The sequence below is a fragment of the Macrobrachium rosenbergii genome, chromosome 55 (assembly GCF_040412425.1).
Source record: "Macrobrachium rosenbergii isolate ZJJX-2024 chromosome 55, ASM4041242v1, whole genome shotgun sequence".
In the NCBI taxonomy this organism is placed as follows: domain Eukaryota; kingdom Metazoa; phylum Arthropoda; class Malacostraca; order Decapoda; family Palaemonidae; genus Macrobrachium; species Macrobrachium rosenbergii.
Window position 1 is genome coordinate 83045140 of NC_089795.1, and position 23298 is coordinate 83068437.

General features: G+C 35.5%; 1 protein-coding gene and 1 long non-coding RNA gene across 3 annotated transcripts in view; one reads left to right on the forward strand and one right to left on the reverse strand.

The window, feature by feature from the left end:
- Positions 1–23298, reverse strand: part of LOC136835527 (uncharacterized) — a 219088-nt gene that overhangs the window by 148390 nt on the left and 47400 nt on the right. The window lies entirely within an intron of this gene.
- Positions 4888–23298, forward strand: part of LOC136835521 (zinc finger protein Xfin-like) — a 28697-nt gene continuing 10286 nt past the window's right edge. The window contains 7 exon segments of the mRNA XM_067099112.1: positions 4888–5040; positions 11197–12812; positions 15568–15652; positions 18960–19150; positions 19802–19949; positions 20279–20566; positions 22631–22666. Of these exon segments, the coding sequence (XP_066955213.1) occupies positions 4989–5040; positions 11197–12812; positions 15568–15652; positions 18960–19150; positions 19802–19949; positions 20279–20566; positions 22631–22666 (2416 nt within the window). The 5' untranslated portion in view covers positions 4888–4988.

The following is a 23298-nucleotide window of genomic DNA, read 5'->3' on the forward strand; positions in this document are numbered from 1 at the left end:
AAAAAATAAAGACACTTACAGAGATTGAAAACCCAAGGTAATGGAGGAACCATTGCAAAAGATAATTTCAGCTGAAACTGGAATGCCACCTCGTATACGGACTACTGTAGACCCTTTTGCAGCATATGGAATGAGGAAACAAAGCTTGATGACTAGGAACTGATTTAAGCAAAGGTACCAAAGAAAGGTGACCTGGCTGAACTTAGTAACTATAGAGGCACTGAACTTACGCCGATTGTAATGAAAATATCCTGAATACTTATTCTCAACAGACGGACGAAAGAAATTGATGAAAAGCTTTGAAATGAACATGACTGTTCAAGAAAAGGAAAGAGTTGCAAAGATCAAATATCTGTCTTATGACATACTATGCAGCAGTGTAAGGAATTTGAAAATCTCCTCCTGATGGCTTTTGTTGATTGCGAGAAGGATTGGAATGCAAAATTTATGCCAAAGGCCAAGCACTGGGACCTATAAGATCATTCAACGCTGACAATAATACTGAAACAATTGTTAGGAGACGGTGGAAAGTCAGACGGAAGAAGAATATGAACAGAGGTACAGTAAAAGGAATGAAAAAGGTTGCAGCTAGGGGCCGAAGGGACGCTGCAAAGAACCTGAAGTAATGCCTACAGTGCACCGCGGGAGGTGCGCTAATGGCACTACCCCATAATGAGAATTGCGAGAAGGCATTTAACATTTGTAATCGGCCCTTCTCATAGATTTTAAAAAGAAGTGGTCGGGGATGGAAGAGAAGGTTTAAGCAATGGAAACTTGATACACTAAGATAGGCAGATGATGCCGTTTTTATCAGCAAAACACCGCATGATTTACAAAGCTTGCTTAACTCAATGCATCAGGTATGTTGAGAGATGGGACTCATAATCAACTTGAGGAAAATAGTGGTAATGAGGACAGAGTATCCACAAGAATTAGACAGAGATAGGTGAATCTTTGTAATATTTAGGAACAATGATATCTAGTACAAGTTCTCGTTTGAGTTTTAAATTCAGTGAAAGACTAAAAAATGGAAAAATAAAGACACTTTTTATTATATATATATATATATATATATATATATATATATATATATATATATATATATATATATATATATATATATATATATATATATATATACATGTGTGTGTGTGTGTGTGTATAGGCTTTCATGTAATGCATCTCTCCTCCGTATCTCTAAGGACAGTACCTATTGCTCTTATGCTGTATAACACCTGCTTGTTGACACACTTTTCGGACAGGATGGCATAAAATGCGGCCCAGCCGAAACGTGCGGACAACGCGGGCCACATAAGATTAGAAGCTTTGCAGTCGCATTCGGAACGAATTTTTAGTTAAACACTTTGGCTGTAGATTTGGCACACGCATTCGGCTAGCCTGCATTATATACCCAACCATAAGGGTCGGTATATCAATGCGGACCATACAAAATTTAAATCTATTGCTGTTGTAATTTCAGTTAAATTTATTGTGTATATATATATATATATATATATATATATATATATATATATATATATATATATATATATATATATATATATATATATATATATATAATATATATATATATACAGTATATATTAATTAGTGTCTGTAATTTTTGTATTCAATTAAACAACTTTTCAGTTTCACATGAAAGTGATACCAGGAGACTGAGAGGATTTTTAAGAAAACATCTACCTTATATTTTGCTGTGTTAACACGTTCTGGGTGTTCCTAATTTTATACTCTCGTCTTTTAGTGCTGGAAAAACTCTTAGTTGTAGCGACTCACTTTCCCAACAGGGGTAAAACAATTATATTTCGGCAAAAGTGTTCTAATCCTATTGTGGTATAAAACGTAAATTGTAGATATTTACAAAAAACTTACCGCAATTAAATCAAACGTTCCTTACGAGTGGGAAACTTCACGTAAGACATCGCCCGTCGGCTAGTTACCTATTCGAGTTACTTCGTTTTCTTTGAAGTATTTGGTTTCAGAAAATGATCCAGTTTAACGTAAACTTCACTAAAATAATTAGTTTCTTAGCAGACCACTGGCGATCTATCGGAAGTACGATGATCTTTATACAATATACTGAGAATGATATTCAGTTCTGAGAATAACCTGGGTTAAATCTGGAATAGAGCAATATGAAACACATCAATGGAGAGGCGTGACAGCATTTTTGCAACAACACCTACCGGACTACACAAACACGAGAGAGAGAGAGAGAGAGAGAGAGAGAGAGAGAGAGAGAGAGAGAGAGAGAGAGAGAGAGAGAGAGAGAGAGAGAGAGAGAGAGAGATTCCGCAGTACAACTACTATACAAAGGTTAAGTTGTTCGTTCCATTCACTCTAACCAAGGCAGTACAGCATTGTCAAAATTACTTCGCTTTGGCTCGTGCTAAGTAAACAGAATAAAAATATTTCTTCTTTAATGACGGCCTTTGCAGCCGATGTACAAGGTCAGCTGATGCAGAAAAACTTCTGTATAGGCTATTAAAACGTTAATGTGAAACACTCGGGCTTGACTTTACGTCGGAGTAAATAATGAACCATTCTGATTCATTGTAAAAGCAAGATGTAACTTGGGGAACAGATAACTTCTGCAAGAGGAAGAACACCTGCATTCTGCAGTACCTTATTTTCAATACCAACAGTCATGAAACTACATCAGGTTAAAATTAACATAGGCACAGGAACATTAAGGTTGTCATATGAAATTGTTTTCTGGTATCTTTTGGCATCTTGACGCCCAGCTTTGGACCGACTAGCAATAACTGATTGATTTATTCCCACGAAATGGTGTCACTATGTAGCCTTAACTAGCAAATGAAACTAATTTATTTAAGCTCTCGCTTACGTGCAATCACTATAATGAACATTCACAGCTTCTACCGTATATAAATCTAAAATATTTGCTACTAGGTAGGCTACAGAAAACATGCGTGTGATACCGCCTTAAGATATAATAATAATAAAAAAACTCTCTGTTGTCGGTCGCTGAAAGCCTTATGACTATATTAAGCAAACCAAAGGCTGATTTTGAATTAAACTGAGCAAGTCTGAACCCACAGCCATTTACCAAGGTTGCCATACATCTAACAAATTAGATAGACATGGGCATCACAAGTACTTCACTATTTCCTTCGGGCATACTGGATTACTGGCTGTCAGGAAGTATGTGCCTAGATTAAAGGTACTTACAGCAAGGGATCAAAGATCAACTCTCCAACAACCTTAGAGCTTTGGAAGGATAGTCTGGTCTTTGAAGTTGCAAACAGCACCTAAACACCTTATATAAGTGCATGCATATTATATATATATATATATATATATATATATATATATATATATATATATATATATATACCAAATGTCTGTATTGATATAGTGTTCTTTTTGCAATAATACTAATACTAATAATAATAATAATAATAATAATAATAATAATAATAATAATAATAAGCAGCAGCTGAAGAAGAAGAAGTTTTATTGCAGTATGCCGTTGTAAAGGCAAACCCTCTACCCTGAACTGGATGGCCTAACTTTATTATGGCATATACAAGAATAAAGAGAAACGTCCTAACAATATGTGGAGCGAACACTAGCGCCTCCAGGTTATACAAGTATTTTACCTAAATAGTAGTATTGGTAGTAGTAGTAGTAGTAGTAGTAGTATATTTTCCAAATAAAAAAAAATCAAAAGATCTGAACAATTGTCCATTCTTTATAGTAGTTTAATAGGTCTGAAAATAGATGGGAATGAAATATATGAGTTCAGGTGGTCACCAAATCTAAATTTTCTCATGCGAAACCACAGATTAATCCTTGAACTTATGCATAAAGCCAAAATTACAGAAATTATTTAAATATAATACATCACAGACGAGATATTTAATATACCTAAAAAAATAAGTTTCATTAAAAGAAGACATTACCTACTGGTGACTTGAGTCATAGGTAGAACTCGAGGTGGCCCTCGAAACCAGTTCCATTAGCCTAGCGTACATTAAAAGAGGTTTATATATCAAAATATACTTTCGTGTACGTATGCACATTAAGTGTTACTGACTCTGGCTTCTAACTCACACTGTAATTCTTCCATTTCCATTTTTGGAGGCCATCATGTCATCCATCTGATAGGATCTGGACACTTTTCTGTTTGGCTGTTCGAGTCGAGTCTTATATCCTTTCATACTTTATCATATTCACAGAATCACATGCCATCCTTACGTAAGAAGTTGGCTGATATAAGGCCGGCTTTGCTAAATCCAACCAACCAAGCCCGTCTTTTCGAGAGTCTTTCTTAGATACCATGGTTGTTTTTATTATTTTTTAAAGCATAAATATCCAATTTCCTCTTCAGCGTCCTAACGCTTACTTCATGACCTTTTTTTTAATAATGGTACTCTATAAATTATGCACTGGAGAGTAGGCGCACTTCCAACACTGGTATCTGATACACCACTATTTAATACGTAACTTAAAACAAGATCTGATATGTGCCCAGTCGAATTTAAAGCACAATCAATATTATTAACTGATCGATGTGATTCCAACAATTCATCAAAGACGACTGCATTATAACTTTCCAAGGCGTCTATCCACTGGTTAAAGTCCCTACACGTATATACTTAAAATTGCAACCACTGGTGTACGTGCCATTTCATTTTACCAACACAAGAAAGGAAGGCATGTCTAGGGGAACTGCATCCACACGGAACAATGCATATAGCCCCACATAGAAAACATATTACCTACACAGATTGTCATCTGTTCTGTGATGTATAATGTACACATTTCGCGAATGTGGGGTGAACAGCAACCCTGATAACCGGACTCATATCGTCCGCTGTTTTGTTTGATGACGTCAGAATACAGCGCAGACTAGTGATTGGTTGACGGTATCAAGGCTTTCAAACATGGCGGATATCCCTTTGTGAAGAAAGGCCTTCGGGTCTTAGTTAAATATTACAAAAATGGCGAGTTCTGAAATTCAAACAGGAGAATCAACCCGACATATTAATCAAGGTAATATTCTGGGTCCTTCTGATGTTCAAATTAGGCAATCACGATTTCAAAATGTGGCAAATCTTGAGCGTTCCAATTATGCTTCTCAATCCAGTTTTGGCATCGAATTTTGGAACTTCTTTTAGTTAGTAATGAAGTATAAACATCTTGTGAAAAGATGACAACACACGAATGAGTCCAAGACAGAGAGGTCGTCCTCGATGTCTATGGTCTTGTTGGTTGAGGGAAACAAATGGTCATGGTGATGTTGTTATGAATAAAGCTGCCTTACATGTGTATGGTGAAAGTAATTAATACCGTAATTGCGAAATACTTAAAAGTTGTAATAAATTGCTGATGCAGGGACGATTATCTTATCATTACTGCCATTAAGGAATAGGCCTAAGCTTATCAATGCTCCAGCACACTGCTTCGGGTAACCGTTCTACAAAACTCATCACCTCATCTCTGCCTTACCAGTACGCTATGTTATGCTAAATCACAAGACTGAAATTCACAAGGGTATCTAAGAACAGGATTAGCATGAGACACCCCATACTGGAGTAGACCAATCTAGGGATGGCCAGTATGCTTCAATTATTACGAATTGTAAATTCAAAGAATACATTTTGTCTTGCCTACGTGCTTGAGATACTAAAGTGAAACAAGTTACAGCAACAAGTCATAAGCCCATCATTAAGTTACCTATAAATAGCCTATTGTTATCCTTAGGCCTAATTCACTTCAGTAGTATTATCGCTGTCCGAACAACCAGACTCGCAGGGTAACTACCATACTGCATACACTGACTGTGCATTGGTTATAGGTGTAAATTTCTTATCTGATTTGAAATATTAAATCCATTCCATGGATATTAAACTAATTTATCACCACATACGGCTCATCATTGCATTCAAGGGAAACTTTTAAAGTATTAGACTAGGTTACTCTGTTGGTTCCAGTATATTTGTAGCTTCCTTTTTATTACAAATAAATTGGATAGATCACTGCCCATAAGCTAGCCTAGCCTATAACCAATGTAAACATTTTTCTCATATATTTCAGAAAAGTAAATATCCTGTAATTTATATTTGGTTTTAGTTAAATTCTCTTGTTCCTGACATTAAGGATGCATTTTTCCCATTGCATATGTAATAACTTTATTTACAAACACATGAGCCATATATTTTTCTTGGTACTCATTGTGCGCAGTATTTTAGCGATAAGGCTACACAAAATTAGAGAAACTGGGATTCTGGGTGGGGGGTTAAAAGTGAATGGCACCAACTATAAAGTTTGAATATGCTCAGAACACAAGGGAGTCATAATTCAGGTGTGCAGTTAATAAAATAAAAAAAAATGTGGCGATGGAAATTATAGGGACACATCTTAACCTATCCTGTCTGACAAGAGGCCATCTGGGCAACTCTTTAGCCCAAATAGCTTGCCAAAAGTATATATACAGATACATCTTAACCTAACATAGGGGACAGCATCCTTCTGACTTGCTACGGTACTGCTTACCTAAAGATTTGAAAATGGTCCAGCCCTTGGAAAATTTAAACAGTTGTCTGTCTTTTTGATATGCCTAACCATGTTGTGAGAAATCCCATTCATTACCATTACTTACCAATTTTCATAAATTAATTGCCAAAACTGTGAGTCCAATAAAACTAAGGATCTCGAGTATTTTCATTTCTTTTGGAGCATCTGTACTAACCCGTAAATAGCTCAGTTGTAATTTTTGTTCTGCATATTGTAATTTTATAGAGAGCTTGCTAAGAATTTGCTATTCTATACATCAGCACTGCAAATTTGACCAATGATGAGAAATCACTTTACCAAGTGATTTTTAAAAAATTTTAATGAGTTTTTTTAACTACCTTGGTTGGCCTACACCTGACATACTATGCTATGATACCTCATCCATATGCTATATGGATGAGGTATCATAACTTGAATGTCATAGCTTACAGTTTCACCTGAATAGAATCTCAGTAGAAAATAACATTAAAACTAACGTGAATGTCATCCTGCGTAAAAAACAGGAAATGTTTCTCAAAGAAATGAGTTAAGTCTGAGAAGTGCATAAAAAAACTATAAAAATGGGACATTGGATAGTCTAAAAGCATTCCATTGAAAATTGAAACTTTTAAGCAGAGACTACTTTGCAATGTAAACACAATAATGGTAGTGCTAGAGTTCACCTTTGCAAAGGTCAGTAAGGGCTTTATCCTAATCTTTACATTTCAAAATATAAATTCCTATAGCTCAGGTTAAGTCAGGATGTTGGAGATGTCACTCAATGTATTTAATTTTATTTAGGAGATGCTATTTACTGATTTTCCATAAACACTTGATATTTCTAATGGTACCATTAATTGCAGGTAGTTAGATAATTACTAATTAGCTACTTCCATCATCACTGATTTACCATCCATAATTACTGTATATTGTTTGACCTCTCAGTTGTTAATTCAGTTTGCAACCAATAAATACTCATTCATGTTGGGTAATTTGGAATTATTCCTCAGCCTCCCAAAATTAATGTTTATCACAGTCAACTCTTGCTCTATAGTGTTTTATATTCAGTGTTGTAAGTCAAATTGTATTTAGTGTGTAAAAGGAAGTTACTTGGCAAGTGATCATAACCCACCCACCCCATCACCTTATACCATATTAAGAATTGTTTTGGTCCTACTTACAATTGAATACCCTGTATTCCAAATAGAGTAGAAAAAATAAATACAAATAATAGGAAAAGTACTGTACCAAAAATAAATGTTCTGAACTCTCCCTACTCTGCATTTAATCTACATGAAGTTGTCTATAGTTTCCTTCCCTCCACTTTTTAGCATTCAATGAGGCTACTCATCACATAACCATCATTGATTAGCATGTACGTATGGGAAAATCTATGTGTAATATGAATGATTTTAGTACCTTGCCCTTCACTGTTTCGCTGCATAATGCCCAGCTTCACTTCAAAAGCCAAGCTCTTGTGTACCTTTCTTTGGCTTAGGAATTGCACCCCACTACCACTGCTCTTGACAGATTTTCTATACAGTATGCTCACAACACTTATTACATTTTATTACAACTGCACAATTACACTGTATAAAAATCACAATTCAGTTGTTCAGCATTAACTTGAAGACTCAAAACATATTCAGTCATCCAAAGTTCTAGATTGATTCAGTGTGGTGTCAAGGGTGGCCTCACTGTGTTTAATCGACACTGACTGATTCCTAACATGCACAGACCAAGCCAAAATCAACACAAATCATGTAAACCATGCTCTGCATGTTTCAGTGTCTCTATCAGTCACAAAATATTAACTACATATTTCACAAAAAGCTATAATATTGGAGGTCATCTTGAAAAATTTATAGAGAAAATAATTTTAATAGATCAAGTTTAGGGGGCAAATATCATACACATCAAAAATTATATCAGCATAGGGAGTTACCTGTACCTGGGATTAGCATCTGGGGAAACACAATACAGAAGATACTGCAGGTCTTCAAAGAATGTAATGAGTTCCTGTTAAAGGTATATCGTCCTCCATTTGTTCCAGTCTTGTTGGAATGCATCTCTTGCTATTGCCTGAATGTCCAGGTTCAGAGACACATACACTGGAAGTTGATGGTTCTCACATGTAGCAAACTGGGCCACTTCCAGATTGTGGAAGCATGTTAGCTAGCAATTACTGACGAGAGGAGCTCAGCATGAGCCGAACCTCTGTACAGAAGACACTGCAGTCATATTGTTTAAGATGAACAAAATGGGAGTCCCTTTTGGAGGTTTCAATTTTCTGAGATGGAAAGGGCAGTCAATAGCCCCAGGAAGCTGATATGACACTCCCTCGAACAGGTGACCATCTTCCCCCAACTGACAATCCTACCAATGGCCTCCCCAACCTGTCCAGGAGGCACCCATATGTATTATCACTTGTACAAACAGTGGTCAGGTCGGCCTGTTTGCTAGAGACCCCTTCCAGGTCCATGAACACGGCATCCTCCCAATTTCAAATGAAGGTGATCACAAAGCCTTTTCCTGGCATGTGAGAGCCAGACTCTTAAATCCTAGTCATAATTTCAGGATTAAGTCTACTGTACCATGGACCCAAACTGTAACAGGCCCAGATTTCATTTTAATTGTCATCTAGAAAAGCTGGGCTGTGCAAGAAATCTACTGAGACCTTCCTTATTCTGGTTTGAGTGCTTTGGGAAGAGACAGCTGGCTGCAAAGAGTAGCCCAACAAAGTCCCAGCCTCAGAAAATTTCTGCTGGATGTAAGGTGGGACTCATTCCTATTAAGAAACCTTTTGACTGGAGTGTGTCAAGTACCACTCTCAGGTTTCAACAGCACTCTTCTCTGGTGGCTCCCCAGATTAGCCAATCACCTAGGTAGGCCACCAGGTGAAATCCTTCATTCCTGAGTTCCCATAAAATAGGTACAGTATATATAAAAATTTATACAAACAATATATTTGTTCAAATTTGACAGGTCAACTATCACCCTTTGTTCGGAGGAATGATTCTTGGTGACACTGGAGAGTGGTGGCAAATAAAGCCATCTTTCTCTGTGGTCCCCTTTTGAAAGGGGGTCTGGTTTAAAAAAAAAAAAAAAAAACTACTTTAGAGGAGGGGAAGGGTGAGACCATCTCTACCCTAGCCTACTGTGAAATATACTGTCCCTCAAGAGGAGGACTTTCATTGCATGTTATGCTGTAGAAGACAAACCCTTTGAGGACTAGCAGCAGCTACCAAAAATAGGTTTTTCCTACATCAAAACCTGTTTTTCCAAAACTAAAATAAGGTTAATGCAGTTAGGGGTTGTTATCAAAAAATTCTGATCCACCTAGGGTGTAAGTTATAAACCTGATATCATTGTGAATTGTTTGAAGCTCTGTATAATATTAATTTTAACCAAATTTTCCTAATTTTTTGTTACATTACCCATTACCAAAGGTCTTTCAATTCCTGTACAATGAAGGTTTGGAACAGTTACTGTCACCATTATTGATGGCTATACTCATAAGTTTAATCATGTAACAGATTAGTTTATGTACTGAATTTAATACTGTTTGTTTTCTATGTGCAATGCAACAATGCAGAAATAAAGCTTTAGTGCTTTATTATTAATTTTGTTGAAAATTTACCTCAAAACCTTTAGAGGTTATGCGGCATGTATCCACTGTGAATAGTTGATAAAATTTGTGAAATTGCAAGTTTACTGAGCTTAATGAAAAAGACTAAATAAGAGACAAATGTGCCAACCTTGCTTATTATTGTAGCCATTACAGAAAAAGATTACTAACGAAACTGAATAGAAAGTGGGCTTACTGTTAATTTATTGTAACTTTTTACACAACGTTTATTATGTGCGCATAGACCCGATATATACTTTTGTGCTGTGAATCTCTTCTCTGAATTCAGGATTGTCCTCCTTGAAACACAAGGGGAACCTCATTAATAATTTGAATTAAATAAAGAATTCATAACTCAAATACTGCACTTCATACTAAAATATCAGTGGCTTCTCTTATAGCAAAGCTCTGATAGAAAGACTACAGCTACCATGCAATTTGTTCTGAAAACTTAATTTATGGGTAGCAAACGATAATATGTATATTTGATACCAGGAATGAAAGGAAAAGTTATAAATATACAGTATGTTATAGAGGCCTGAACTGAATACTAAAAAGAATTCTGTAATTTATGTAGAAATTAATATCAGTATGTAAAACAACCGATGTAATTAATAATAAATACTATAATAAAAAAAAGAAATAAGGAAGGAAAGCAGGCTTGAGTGTATCAGCAAGCAGGGAAATTCAATCCCAAAACACTTATTACATGGTCATCCTCTGGCATAGGTTAACTTGGGGGGGGTGTGTTCTGAGATATCCAACAGATGAGGTTGTATTCCTACCTTAAAGTACCATGTTCTTTTGCCCTGATTTATTGTTTTATTAATTTATTACCCTACCTTTTTATGTGTTTTTTATTATTTAAAATATTCAGTCATATATCAGTAAGCTCATTATCTTTCCATATATAAGCATTTTATTGTGCAAAATTACCCTTTTGTACTTGTTCTACATGAACAATTTCACTTTATGAATATTGATAATGTATTAGTAGACTTATAATGAAGTGTCTCCCTTTCCAGGAAATGATGAAGCTGGTAATCATCATTTAGTTGAGATGGCTGGAGATGCTGACGTTGGTGTTGTTGGAGAAATAGGTGAGGCTGAAGAAGTCCTGAAGGTGACTTCAGTAATGTCTCACAATGGAGATCATCCAGGAATGCAAGATGAGGTTCATTATGTGACTACTGATGAAACGGGGCAGGCAGTTACTATTGTCTACCCCCAGTCAACCATACCTCTGTTAAGGGCATCTGATGGAAGTCTAGTAAACTTTGTAGAACTTCCAGGAGTTCATGGCGAATTAGAATTAGATCAAGGAGCTTTGAGTAGTGAAGCAGGAATGATTTTGCAACAGGATTTTGCTGGTGAAGGGCCAGTTACAATAGTAGCTGCAGAAGATGCTAGTGAACAGTTTTCACTACTTAGCCAAGGTCATGAACATTCAACTATGACCATGAGCAATGGAGAAGGAACACATACAATCACATACCTAACAGCTGCAGAGGATGGTGTTGCTGGGTCACCTACTGCTATACTAGGAGAACACTTGATCCAGATACCAGCAAATGATCAGTCAGGTTCATCTCATACCATAACTTTACCATTATCAATTTTAAATGATGGATCAGGAGTTTCCATTTTACAAGGATTAAGTAATTTACAACTACCATTGATGAGTGAAACAGGAGAATCTGTAACTTTGGCATCAACAATTGATTCTGAACACATAACAGTTAGTGGGAGAGATGACACTCAAAGTCATGCATTATCAGAACTATCGCCACCAGTAGCAACTACTTCTGTCAGCACAACACTAAGTAATGCACCTTCTCAAAGTACAAATCGGCGACCACAGTCTTTACTTGTTGCATCTCAACTTTCTGCCTCAAGTAATTCATCAAAATCTGCTACATCTATTAGCAATAAAGAGTCTCTTGTTTTCAAAACAAATAATGTTCTGAATAAACAGACTTCAAATAACCAGTCTAAGAAGCTCATTGGAACTGGTCCTATGGCTATTTCAGCACAGGGAGTTGTTCAGAAAATAGGTAACCGACTTGTTACAGTGTTACCCCGTCCAGAAGATTTGAAGAGACTCCAGGACAGTAAGTCTTTGATACTGAGTGTCAAAGGCTCTGGAGATGTTAACAATGATTTCAATGGTCTCAAAGGTCAAAGGACAAGAAGAGTGCCAGTTCCAGTAAGACCACATCAAAGGTTTGGCAGAAGAGGCAGGGGAGGGAATCGAGGGAGGCCACCAAATATAATAAAAGAAATGAAAGAGATGAATTTTCAAAATGATGCCAATAGATCCATTTCATTATTGAAGAAAGATATCCACAATTCAGTTCTTTTGGGTGAAATGCCTGTCGAAAATAATTTTGGTGCCTGTGTAAAGATAGAAGACACAAATGACGAAGGCATTGTTGTGGATATGACACTCCCTGGTGGCTCACCAGCTTCAGCAGTGTTAGTCAAAGGACCACCTGAAGATGATGATTATACATTACCTGAATTTAGTGTCCCAATGCCAATTGTTTCTCGTCGTGGACGTCGTAAAAAGAGAGGGAGAGGAAGGCCTAGAGGAACTTATGTTATTTCATCTACTGGCCGAAGACCAGGAAGACCAAGAAAAGTAAGTAATGATATGGTCTAAGATTAATGGTATCATATTCTTTATGATACAGCAGTATGAGTGGTGGAAAGGTAGGTGTCTTTACAGTAAAAAATTCTCTTGTTTTTCACATTCTATCTATAATGCTCAATAGATGTGGAAGAAACTGAAGGCTTTGGTTGGTGAGACTTCCCACTGCAAGGGAGTCCCTTTACTGTGGGCTAAGGAATTTTTTTAAATTTAAAGACTGATTAAAATTGGAACAAAAAAATTTAACATGAAGGTGGGCAAAGAACCAAGGGAATGAATGAGATGTCAAAGGTCAAAGGCGATGATAATGTCTGTATTAGCAGCACTGTGATGAATTATTAACACGGCTATGATGAATTTCAGAAATTTTCAAAATGTTAATACAGTTACCATATATCCCTCATGCAGTGAATAATTAGCAGTTATTTTGTGGATGTGATTAGTGTTCATTGCTCATGCAGTGTTTTTGTGTTATATATCTTGACATTATACTTATAAAGGTCTTAGCTAAATTCTCTCTCTCTCTCTTCATACACTGAAGGCATCCATTACACTGCAGTGACCTATCTTAGCTATAAAATTTTGTGTAAATATCTAAGCAAAGTATACCATAATTGCTCTAATAGATTATTGAGACCCTCAAATAACATTTTAGACTCCTTATAGGGGTCACCCAAAGAACTTACTCTTAACTAAGAAGTGGAAATTTGATGATATACTGTATGAACTTAAAGAAGTTTGACAGTTTAGTAGGAAGAGACCCAAAGAGCAGAGAGAAAATAAGATGGCAGAAAATATGAAGCTGGAGCTGAAGGGACACTGAAAAGAAATTTTATTCCCATCTATAGTGCATCCTCCAAGCACACTGTAGATGGTAACCTTATGACAAAAAATTAGTTTTGGTGCAAAATTTAAGATCATACAGTATATCAACAGCATAATATACTTTATATTTTTGCTATTCAAGAATAAATACAGATTTCCATTTGCTTATACAATATACAGTATTTTCATTGTTACTTCTGTATGACAGAAAATATATACAGTAAACGAGAAAATTTCTTTTACAGACTTAATCTATAGTACAGTATTTTTCTCCCGTCTTTATAACCTTCCCCTTGTTATTCAACTTGTTTTATTCATGAGCAAGCTGAGTTGCTATAATAAAGTTTGATTAAATAAGCTATTGTTAACTCTTCCATGGAAGAATAGTTTTAAATTTGGTCATTAATCCAAACAAGCTGGGTGGGCTATACAATAGACACCTTCAGATCAGATAATTTTCAGCTCCGATAAAAACTTGCTAGTTCATATACAGTATTCTGTATTCAGCTTCTATTAAAGACATAAAGGGTAAGTGCATTGCTTTCATAAAAGTGCAGATTCAAATACGGTACTGGTATGCTGTATGGAGATATATTTGTAAAATGGACTCAATGACAAAAACATCATTAGGATAGTTTCTCTAAAATTGAATTAAACCTAAACCTGTCAAATGGGTTTGAGAGTGTCACCTTTTGAAAAAATAAACTTATGGCAAGTCAAATTATATAAAGCAAATGCTACTTTATTCTTGAAAAATGGGCAAAATTGCAACATGACATGAAAATACAACATACTTCAGCCCCCTCCCCTACTTACTATACAGTCAGTAAGAAAAATATATCTAGCTTTGACCGTTTTTTATATAAGTTAGGAAACAAACCACACGGAAAAATTATAAACATTAAATTGAAATATTTTCGTCATTTTTTCAATTAGTGTGGACATGTGTCAGAGTTATATACATGAATAATAATATTACTAAGTAACTCCCATAGAGGTTGCAGTGAAAGGTCTGTGAGCACAAAAAGGGTTTTCAGTGTAGCTTGTGAATACTGTACAAAGAAGGGATTGATGCAGTCTAATAAGATTTAATGAACTGACACTAAATACTCATAAAGATTCCTTTGAAGCAAGGTAAATTAGCCTAAGCCTGAAATGTAGTGATTAAAAGTAAAGATATGATATAGAAATAAAAAGAATTTTACAATATTGTAGATTTTATGTATACAGTATATATATATTTTTTGTCCACTTCATACAGGATAAAAGAAGTTTTGTGTGGTAATTTAACTCTCAAAATAAATTTAGGCTTTCATAATTTTCAAATAGTGCTGATTGTTGCATAGGCTAAAATGACCTGGTCTATGGAACCTAACCATGTCGGTGAGGAGTGGAGTCAGACCCCATCTCCATTATATCAGATGGTATTTGAAATAAGCCATGGTACTTGCTTTGTTTATAATTTCCATTAATGTTCAGATGACATTTTGACAAATGGTGCTAGCATGCGTTTTGTTAATAGATGACGAACAGTTGCATGGAAAGTGCAGATAAAATGAAAATTAATTGTTTTATAGCTTCATAGTATTCTCTTATACTTTTGGTCTTTTATCATGTTCATATTTTTTTATATTGTTAAAACTTGGAGAAATATAGTAGATTAGTTATACAGTACAGACAAAGAGTTTGAATAAAATCTGTAAGGTAACAGACCCTTAAATGATATATTCCAAGGAGAGAAAATTACTATTATTAATATTCCATGGACAGAAAATTATTATTAAAATTATAACAGTATAAGGGACCTTAGCAAAACTATGAAGGATATTAACTGACATTTAAGGGTTAAACTTACATGTATAAAAATTAATCCTATTTTTTCTTATGTATTTTTAAGAATAACATTTAAAATTTCATTTAGGTGGAAACCTTACTTGAAGGACCTCACGGGGCTCGAATGATTCACACCGGTCCAGATACACGTTTAGAAGGTGAACTTAATGAAGGTACAGTAATGTTTGTGTTGTTTTAGTTTTTAGGTACAGTATATGGCTTTATCTACAGCCAAGTGCGCCACTGGGGAAAACGTGAAATCTCCTTTGTTTTACCACAAACCAGTTACTTTTACATAGCATATTCATATGTCTGCAAATCCCAGATTCTCCATTCTGAGGCTAACTCTGATAGATGGCATGGCTTGTGTGCATTCAGTTCAAGAGGCCCATTATTGGCAAATTGCATGGTGTTTGTATTACTCATTACAGGCAGTTCCCGGTTTACGACGGGGTTCCATTTTTGCACCTCGTAGTAAACCTAAAAATAGTCGAAAATCGTCAAAAATCCTAAGAAAACCTTACTTTTAATGCCTTGTGTGTATTGAAAACGATGTAAACTGCATTTTTATTGAGTTTTTCATAAAAAAATCCTCCAAATTTTGATTATTCTGCAGTTTTGGAGACATATTTCTTCTGTCAGATCGGCGTACGACACTTCGTAACCCTGGAACATGCGCCGTAAACCGGGAAATAATTTCTGATGAATATATTTGAAAAGCGTCGTAACCTCACAACGTCGTTAGCTGGACCCGTCATAAACCGGGGCCTGCCTGTACTTCATTCATCTGCACTATCATGATGATTCATTGTAGTTTCGTAGTGCATTTCCAGTTGTTAACTTTGCACAAAGCGATGAGCAGAAGCTCAGTGGGTCATCATAAGTACCTCTGATATACTGTGGTTCCCAATTAACTTTTAAATTTCATGTGTTTCTTAGTTTTTACAGGAGGATTTTCAAATGCCAGTTGTTGACTCATTTATGATTAGAAGTACTCATTACTTGTGTTTTCCTTTTAGTTTTATGGCAATGGATGTTGAATGTTTTGTCCATCATTAGTTTGGTTAAATGTCATGAGTGTGTGCGTTAGTTTATGGTTGTTTTTACTTGTTCTTTTGCTTTTTACATCTGATCTGTTTTTCTGGGATTTCGTACATTTTCAGTTGTGTTCTGCATGTAATATATATTCTTATTATCCTGAGATGCAATTCTTGCAAGTTATTTACCTTTGAATGCATGTGCAATCATATTCAATATATGCTGGAGCATGTATGTATTAGGTCCCAAGGTATTAATATATGCTGGAGCATGTATGTATTAGGCCTCAAGGTAATAATATGTCATAATTTCATGGGAAATTTTGACAAGGTTCCATATCATCATTGTGACAGTTGCATGGTTCAATGTTTCCCAGATATAACTTTTGTGTGTGCATAAAGGTATTTCCCTATTTTGGCAATCTTTCCATATTAGCAGGAAATGGTAAAAGTGTTCCACGAAAGTCCTCTGAATAGGCTGATGTTTCTTTGGCTCCTGGGCCATCAGTGGGTTCCACTTAACTACCACATCCTGTTTTTGTTTTAGGTAAGTTGATTGTTGTGAAGAGCCTCTGATCTGATGATGCCCCTGCTTTATCCTAACTGCATTCTCATCTTTCACATCTTCAGTGCCTGCTCCAACAGATCAGCTGAAGGAATTTCTATTTTCTTTAATCCACCATTACCTCCAGTTGCAGTGTTTAAGAAAACTGCTCTTCTCATCACAGGTCACGGGTCCTCTGCCTCTCCAGGTGGGTTTTCCATAATTTCTATGCAGGCTGAAGCCCATGTCATTGCTTTTCATGACTCGGATGTATTTCATCAGATCTTGATTCAACTGTCTTCCAGGAAATTCCTCCAATTTGGTGAGAGGGGGAGGTCTCCCAATTATGAGCTCTCATTTTTGTCCGACAACAGCCCCTGAAGTTTTTACCTAGGGTATTAGCTTCACTGGCTGTTTGAGTTAATGGGCAATACATCAGACTCCTAAGGTTCTTGGATGACTTGTTTCTGGGATCTGTAATCAATTAGGAGAAGTTTAACCTTAAACCAACTATTATGGCCACATATCCAGGGATGGATTACAGCTAACATGGCTTCAGTTTGCCCAACAAAAGAGTATACAGAGGATTCATTCATTACCAGGTTTCATTCAGCTAATGCTAGCTCCTCTGGCCAAACTTTGGCAACATATGCCATCCTGTCTTTATAGAGAAATTAATCCCTCACATTTGGTTCCAGATCACTCCAACTCAACAGGATTTTGTCAGCAGTTGCACACCTGGACAACTCTCCAGTCTTTGCTTCTCAAGAGGTTCAGAAAGATTTCATTTGGTTGTACGATAACCATAATTTGTTGAAAGGAGTTCCTCTTGTCCCTGCGTTACTGGATGTTCTTCTGTTCTTGAATCCTGAATTTGTGTGTATTGCAGTTGCAAAGTTATGTCAGGACTTAGATATGTAAGTGTTTATCATAGTCACCTTTTTTGCATGTTATGAAAAAGGCTCTGTTTTGGATCTGGCACCAAACAGATTGAGATTCATCATGATAAAGTGGTCCAGAAATCAATAATAAAAAGTTGAATTATGGTCAGTATATGGCAGTACCTCCACAAAATTGCAGAGAGAAAATAACACTATTAAAGGCTGGTATAATGTTGTCAAGCAAAAGGCAATTATTTCACATCCAACATAAGCTAAACTTATTTTGAAATATATGAATAAAACAGCCAAGTACCAAAATAATTTTAGAGCGGTTGCTCTGAGGAAAATGCATTCAGTGCCTGATGTCCACTGTTGATCATTAAGAAAATCAAAGTTGATTGGAATACCTGAAAGCAATAGCTCAGTAAAGTATTTTCATATTTATTTGTATTCACTGTATACTTTATCATCATTATTCACATGCTGACATTTTAACCATTGTCATCATGTAATCTGCTGACGTCTAGTCTTTCAGCACTTTGTTCTGACACTTTGTCGTAGAACCGTGCAGTCCAACATTCTCTTTCCAATTAACCTAGTGTTTTGCTACTATATTTGTTACTTCCATATTATTACCAGCTTTGCAATCTAGTATTTTGCTCATGTAACATTAATGTTCCACCTATTTAAGGCATGCTCTTCCAGGACAACATGCCCAATTTTTGTTATTGATGCTTTTAACATACTGTTTCTACAATTTCAATCCTGAGAATTTCCTGTAACATCGTCCGTTTTATTTGAAATGTATTACAGTATAGCACTCATTCTTAGACATATCTCACCAATTCCACATTTCTGCTTTCTAGCTAGAACAATTCGTTTTGCTTCCATGCTATAAAATTTCTAGGACCTCTGTCGACACTAGGTCTGGATTCATGAAACGTTCTCCATTTTGTAATGAACAACACAAGACATAGTGTTGAGTGCATTTTTTCATTAAGTAAATTCTTTTTCTTAGGTAATGAGTTGCCAACAGATGTTACATCTATTGAATTAGCTGGCATTGATGTCAGTGATGGATTAGAGGAAATGCAGGTGTTAGATATGGGCAATCTGAAACAAGAACCAATCGATATTCATCCCAAGAAAGAGGATGTTATAGATCCCAATAAAAGAAAGCTTCCTCCAAGAAGACGTGGAGCAAGGTAAGTTTATGTGTACAGTATTTGATATATAGATTCTCTCTACTCTTTTAATTAGAAATATATTTTATTTTATGTTCTATAAATTTTGACAAGTTAGAAATAATGGCCTCAGCTTATTTTTTTACTTAGCTAAAATTTTTATAAATTATTAGTCATTTAACAGTTTTCATAATAGGATGGCCTTCAGTGTAACTTTGTTAATTTAATTTTGTCATCTTACATTTTTTTGAGTAAATTTCTCTTAGTCTTTCAGTGGGCTGATGAGTCTCAGTACAACTCCACATTATAATAGAAAAGTATCATTGAAGTGTTTTTTACTCGTAAATAGAGTAAGGTATTAGTGGTTTAGGAGCAATTGTGTTTACATATTGATATTTACACAAAAATACTGTACATTATATAATTTTTATATGTAGCTTATATGGCAGTCTTTTTTTTTTTTTTTTTTATCAAGTTTTGTACCCATGCTAAACTTCCAGTATACTTTGCAACATAGATCACATTAATCTTGCAGCTCATCGAAGTGCAGATATAGTATACCATTGACCTTCAAGAAATAATCATCATTTATAACATATAAGAGTAATGCATAGGAATTCATCACTTGAAACATTATCAAAAATATGTTAAATCTCTCATTTTCTTTTCTTATGAGATATGAAAAATGATTCAGTTTTCCTAGAAATCAGAATATGAAGATGATTTCTCTATGGAAGAAGAAGATTTTTCCCCTGACTACCTAACACATCGTAGAGCTCCACCTGCAGCTAAGGCAAAAGGGACATCAGGACCGGGTAAAAGAGGTAAGCATGAGCCCAGTATTTTTTTAGTAGGCAGAATATACTTTGTCTTGCAGGGTATTACTTTAATTTTAAAATATAATCTTAATATTCTAGGTTCCAAGTTTGGAAAATGAATCTCTAGATGCTTAGAAATTGAAAAACCGAATATATATTTCTTCTGCGCTGTGGGTAGAGATGATATTGAATATCATGTTATGTGTTTCCTTGGCTTATGTGCGTGATTGCATGCTGATCCCATGCTACTACACCAGTTCGTAAATTATGGAATTGTGAAGAATTTATACCTGATTTCATTTTATTAAATACTTGTAATTTTGTATTATTACCAGGTCGCCCAAGAAAGAATTGGCCTGCTCCAGCAGTTACAGAATCAATAAAACTTGAGCCAGGGATTGCACAGCATAGCATCATGGATGGGACTACGGAAACTACGCATATCACTGATGTTGCTCACGAAGATCTTATGACGACAATGGCTGGAGTTGAATTAAGTGGCTCTGAAAAACACAATCTTCTAATCTCTTTCCAAAAACCAGAAACAGGAGAGATGGTGATAACCATGTTGCCACCTCCTCCTGGGGCTGAACGCCAGCAGGAAATACCAGAGCAGACAACAGGCAAGTGTAGTGTAATGTCATGTATTGCTAATCAAGTAGTTTTATAGTTCAATGTAAGTATGGATTTATGAAATGTAAGGTATTTAATACAGCCATATGATGTACAGATTTTTTATATGGCACTGTATTGGTGAGTTTATGTGTTCATTATGAAATTAATAATATAATACTGTATACAGGAAAGAAAAGCAGAATTATAAAACAGATTATAAAAACAAGAGTTATTATCAAAGCCAGGAAAAGAGTTAATGTAGTATTAATTTATTAAAACAAGTTAATATACCTCAGTGAAATGAAAGTCAACAAATATGCTACGAATGTACAAAGACCTTGATAAGAGGAAATGGTTGTAGTCAACAAATATGCTATGAATATATGAGCTTTTTAGTCGAGAAACATGCCAAGTGCCATTTTTAAAATATAATAAATTAAATTATAAAATACTTTGACCCAGGATGGCGCTTGGCACATTTCTCGACTGATAAAAGAACCAGGCCTTTAGTGCAGGTAATGTTTTAAATGCAAACAGTGAGTCCACCCTCACAAAACTTGTGACAACTTCTTAAATAGTGAGGGAGGTGTAAGAGAACAAAGCACAATGAGGGATAATGAGGGATACAAGTATGGATAAAAGGATGCATTCAATCACCCTTCAATCATAATACACTTGAATATCAAGGCACCTCATGTGGTGAACTGTAGGCATTACTCAAGGGTCTTTGCAGCGTCCTTTCACTCCCAACTGCAACTGCTTTCATTCCGTTTACTGTAACTCCATTCATATTCTTTCTTCCATCTGACATGTCACCCTCTCTGACAACTGTTTCATAGTGCAACTGTGAGGTTTTCCTCCTGTTACACCTTTCAAACCATCTTACTGTCAATTTCCCTTTCAGCACAGAATGACCTCATAGGTCCCAGCACTTGGGTGTTGGCCTAAATTTTGTATTCTATTCTATTCTTCCTGGATTCTCATGTATTAAAGAAGAGAAACCATCAATCAACCTACAGTAAAACTTTTGTTCACCCGCCCACTCTGAAACACCTTTAAAACCATTAAAACTCCTCCCTCCCCAGGACCACTGAGATGCTGTGGTAACTCATCCAGCCCTTTGATTGAACAGTGCCAATATGATGTGTCTCCATTCCAACTTGCCCATTTATATACCCAACTTTGCTTCTCACTAATCCCCAATTCCTGGCCACTCATGGGCTATCTTTTAATTTCAGAGTTCAAGATGGTATAAATACCCTCTTTTCTACTTTCTGTACTCACTCTATGCTGTAGACTGAAATATCTGGCTTGGTAAACTTCCTAAAAAAATAAATTTTATTTTTCTAATGACTTGACCCCTACTTTTCCAACCTCCTACTGAAGCTAAAAGATCCTTTTATCTGAACCCAAAATTAGATTAGCTTATCTATCTACATGGTGGTAATCCAAAGAAAGCTAACCTAACTTAGTGCACACATGGTTAACCTGGGACAATATTTTGTTTAAGTCTCTTAATACCATACCAATTTACAGAAAATTTTAAAAACGAACCAAAAACTCTCAATTATAAATAAAACAAGTGGACATTAAAGTAGTAACTAAGCAACAAGGAATGAGACAATAAATGCGGTAGTTTCTGAAAACTAGCATAAACATAACAAAAGGGTGATCAGCTTAATCTTCAAGCTGCCTTAGGTAGTCCTTTAGACTAACTAAACTCTACTAATTTTGAATCAGCAGTGCATATTTTGACTGAGATGTAGGTCAAAAAGTCATTCATGGAGCAAACAATATCCTAAAAAAAAGACTGACTGAGATGTTGGTCAAAAAGTCATTCATGAAGCAAACATTATCCTAAAAAAAAGACTGACTGATTTTGTATCAGTGTTACATTGTACTTCATCCACCCCAAAATACTGAGGTCAAGAAATTTCTGCGTTTATAGAACTCCAATCCAGTCATGTATGAAAATGTAATCCTGTTGTTTTCTTATGACTCTTATGTATTATATCATATTTATAAATCTATTTCATACTTAAAATTATATGTACATGTTTTTATTATTTCAGAGGGGACACAAACAGAAGATACAGATCTTCCATTAGGTAAGAGACTATTGTGTTCATTATTTTCTTGTTGCCTTTACCAACTAGTAGTTTTATTGAGAGAGTATATGTAGCATCTTAACTTTGCATTTAAAGTTAATCTTCCTTTGTGCAGTAGACAAACATGATTTTATTTAAACCCTAACACCCAACAGACACATTAGGACACATTGCAGAATTACAACTTTTAAATAAAAGCATACAGAGGCCACAAACCCCCATCAAGGCTGAGCAATCTTATTCGCCAAAAGCCTTACTCCCCAACAAGTATATATGCATATATCTCCTAAAGTTTAACCACTTGCTGCAATTCATAAAGCACCTTTGGTTAGATTCTTGTAAACATTCAAAAAATGTATGCAAATCCCAGAAACAAAGAAATAAAGAAACAACCAAAAATATAACCTCCCTTGTAAAGATAATGAAAATAATTGGAATCTGATCCAGAAAGACCCCCCAGTGCCAGGGTAGTCCCCCACCTTCCTCTTCATTACACAGTTGGCACTGAATGGAAATATCTGTGCTATATTTTTTACTTCAAAGGTACAGACCATTTGTGAGTAGGTAAATCTGGTAAAAGTAAATTACACTTTTTCTCCATTTTAGGTAGAAAAGTGTATTTAACCATAAAA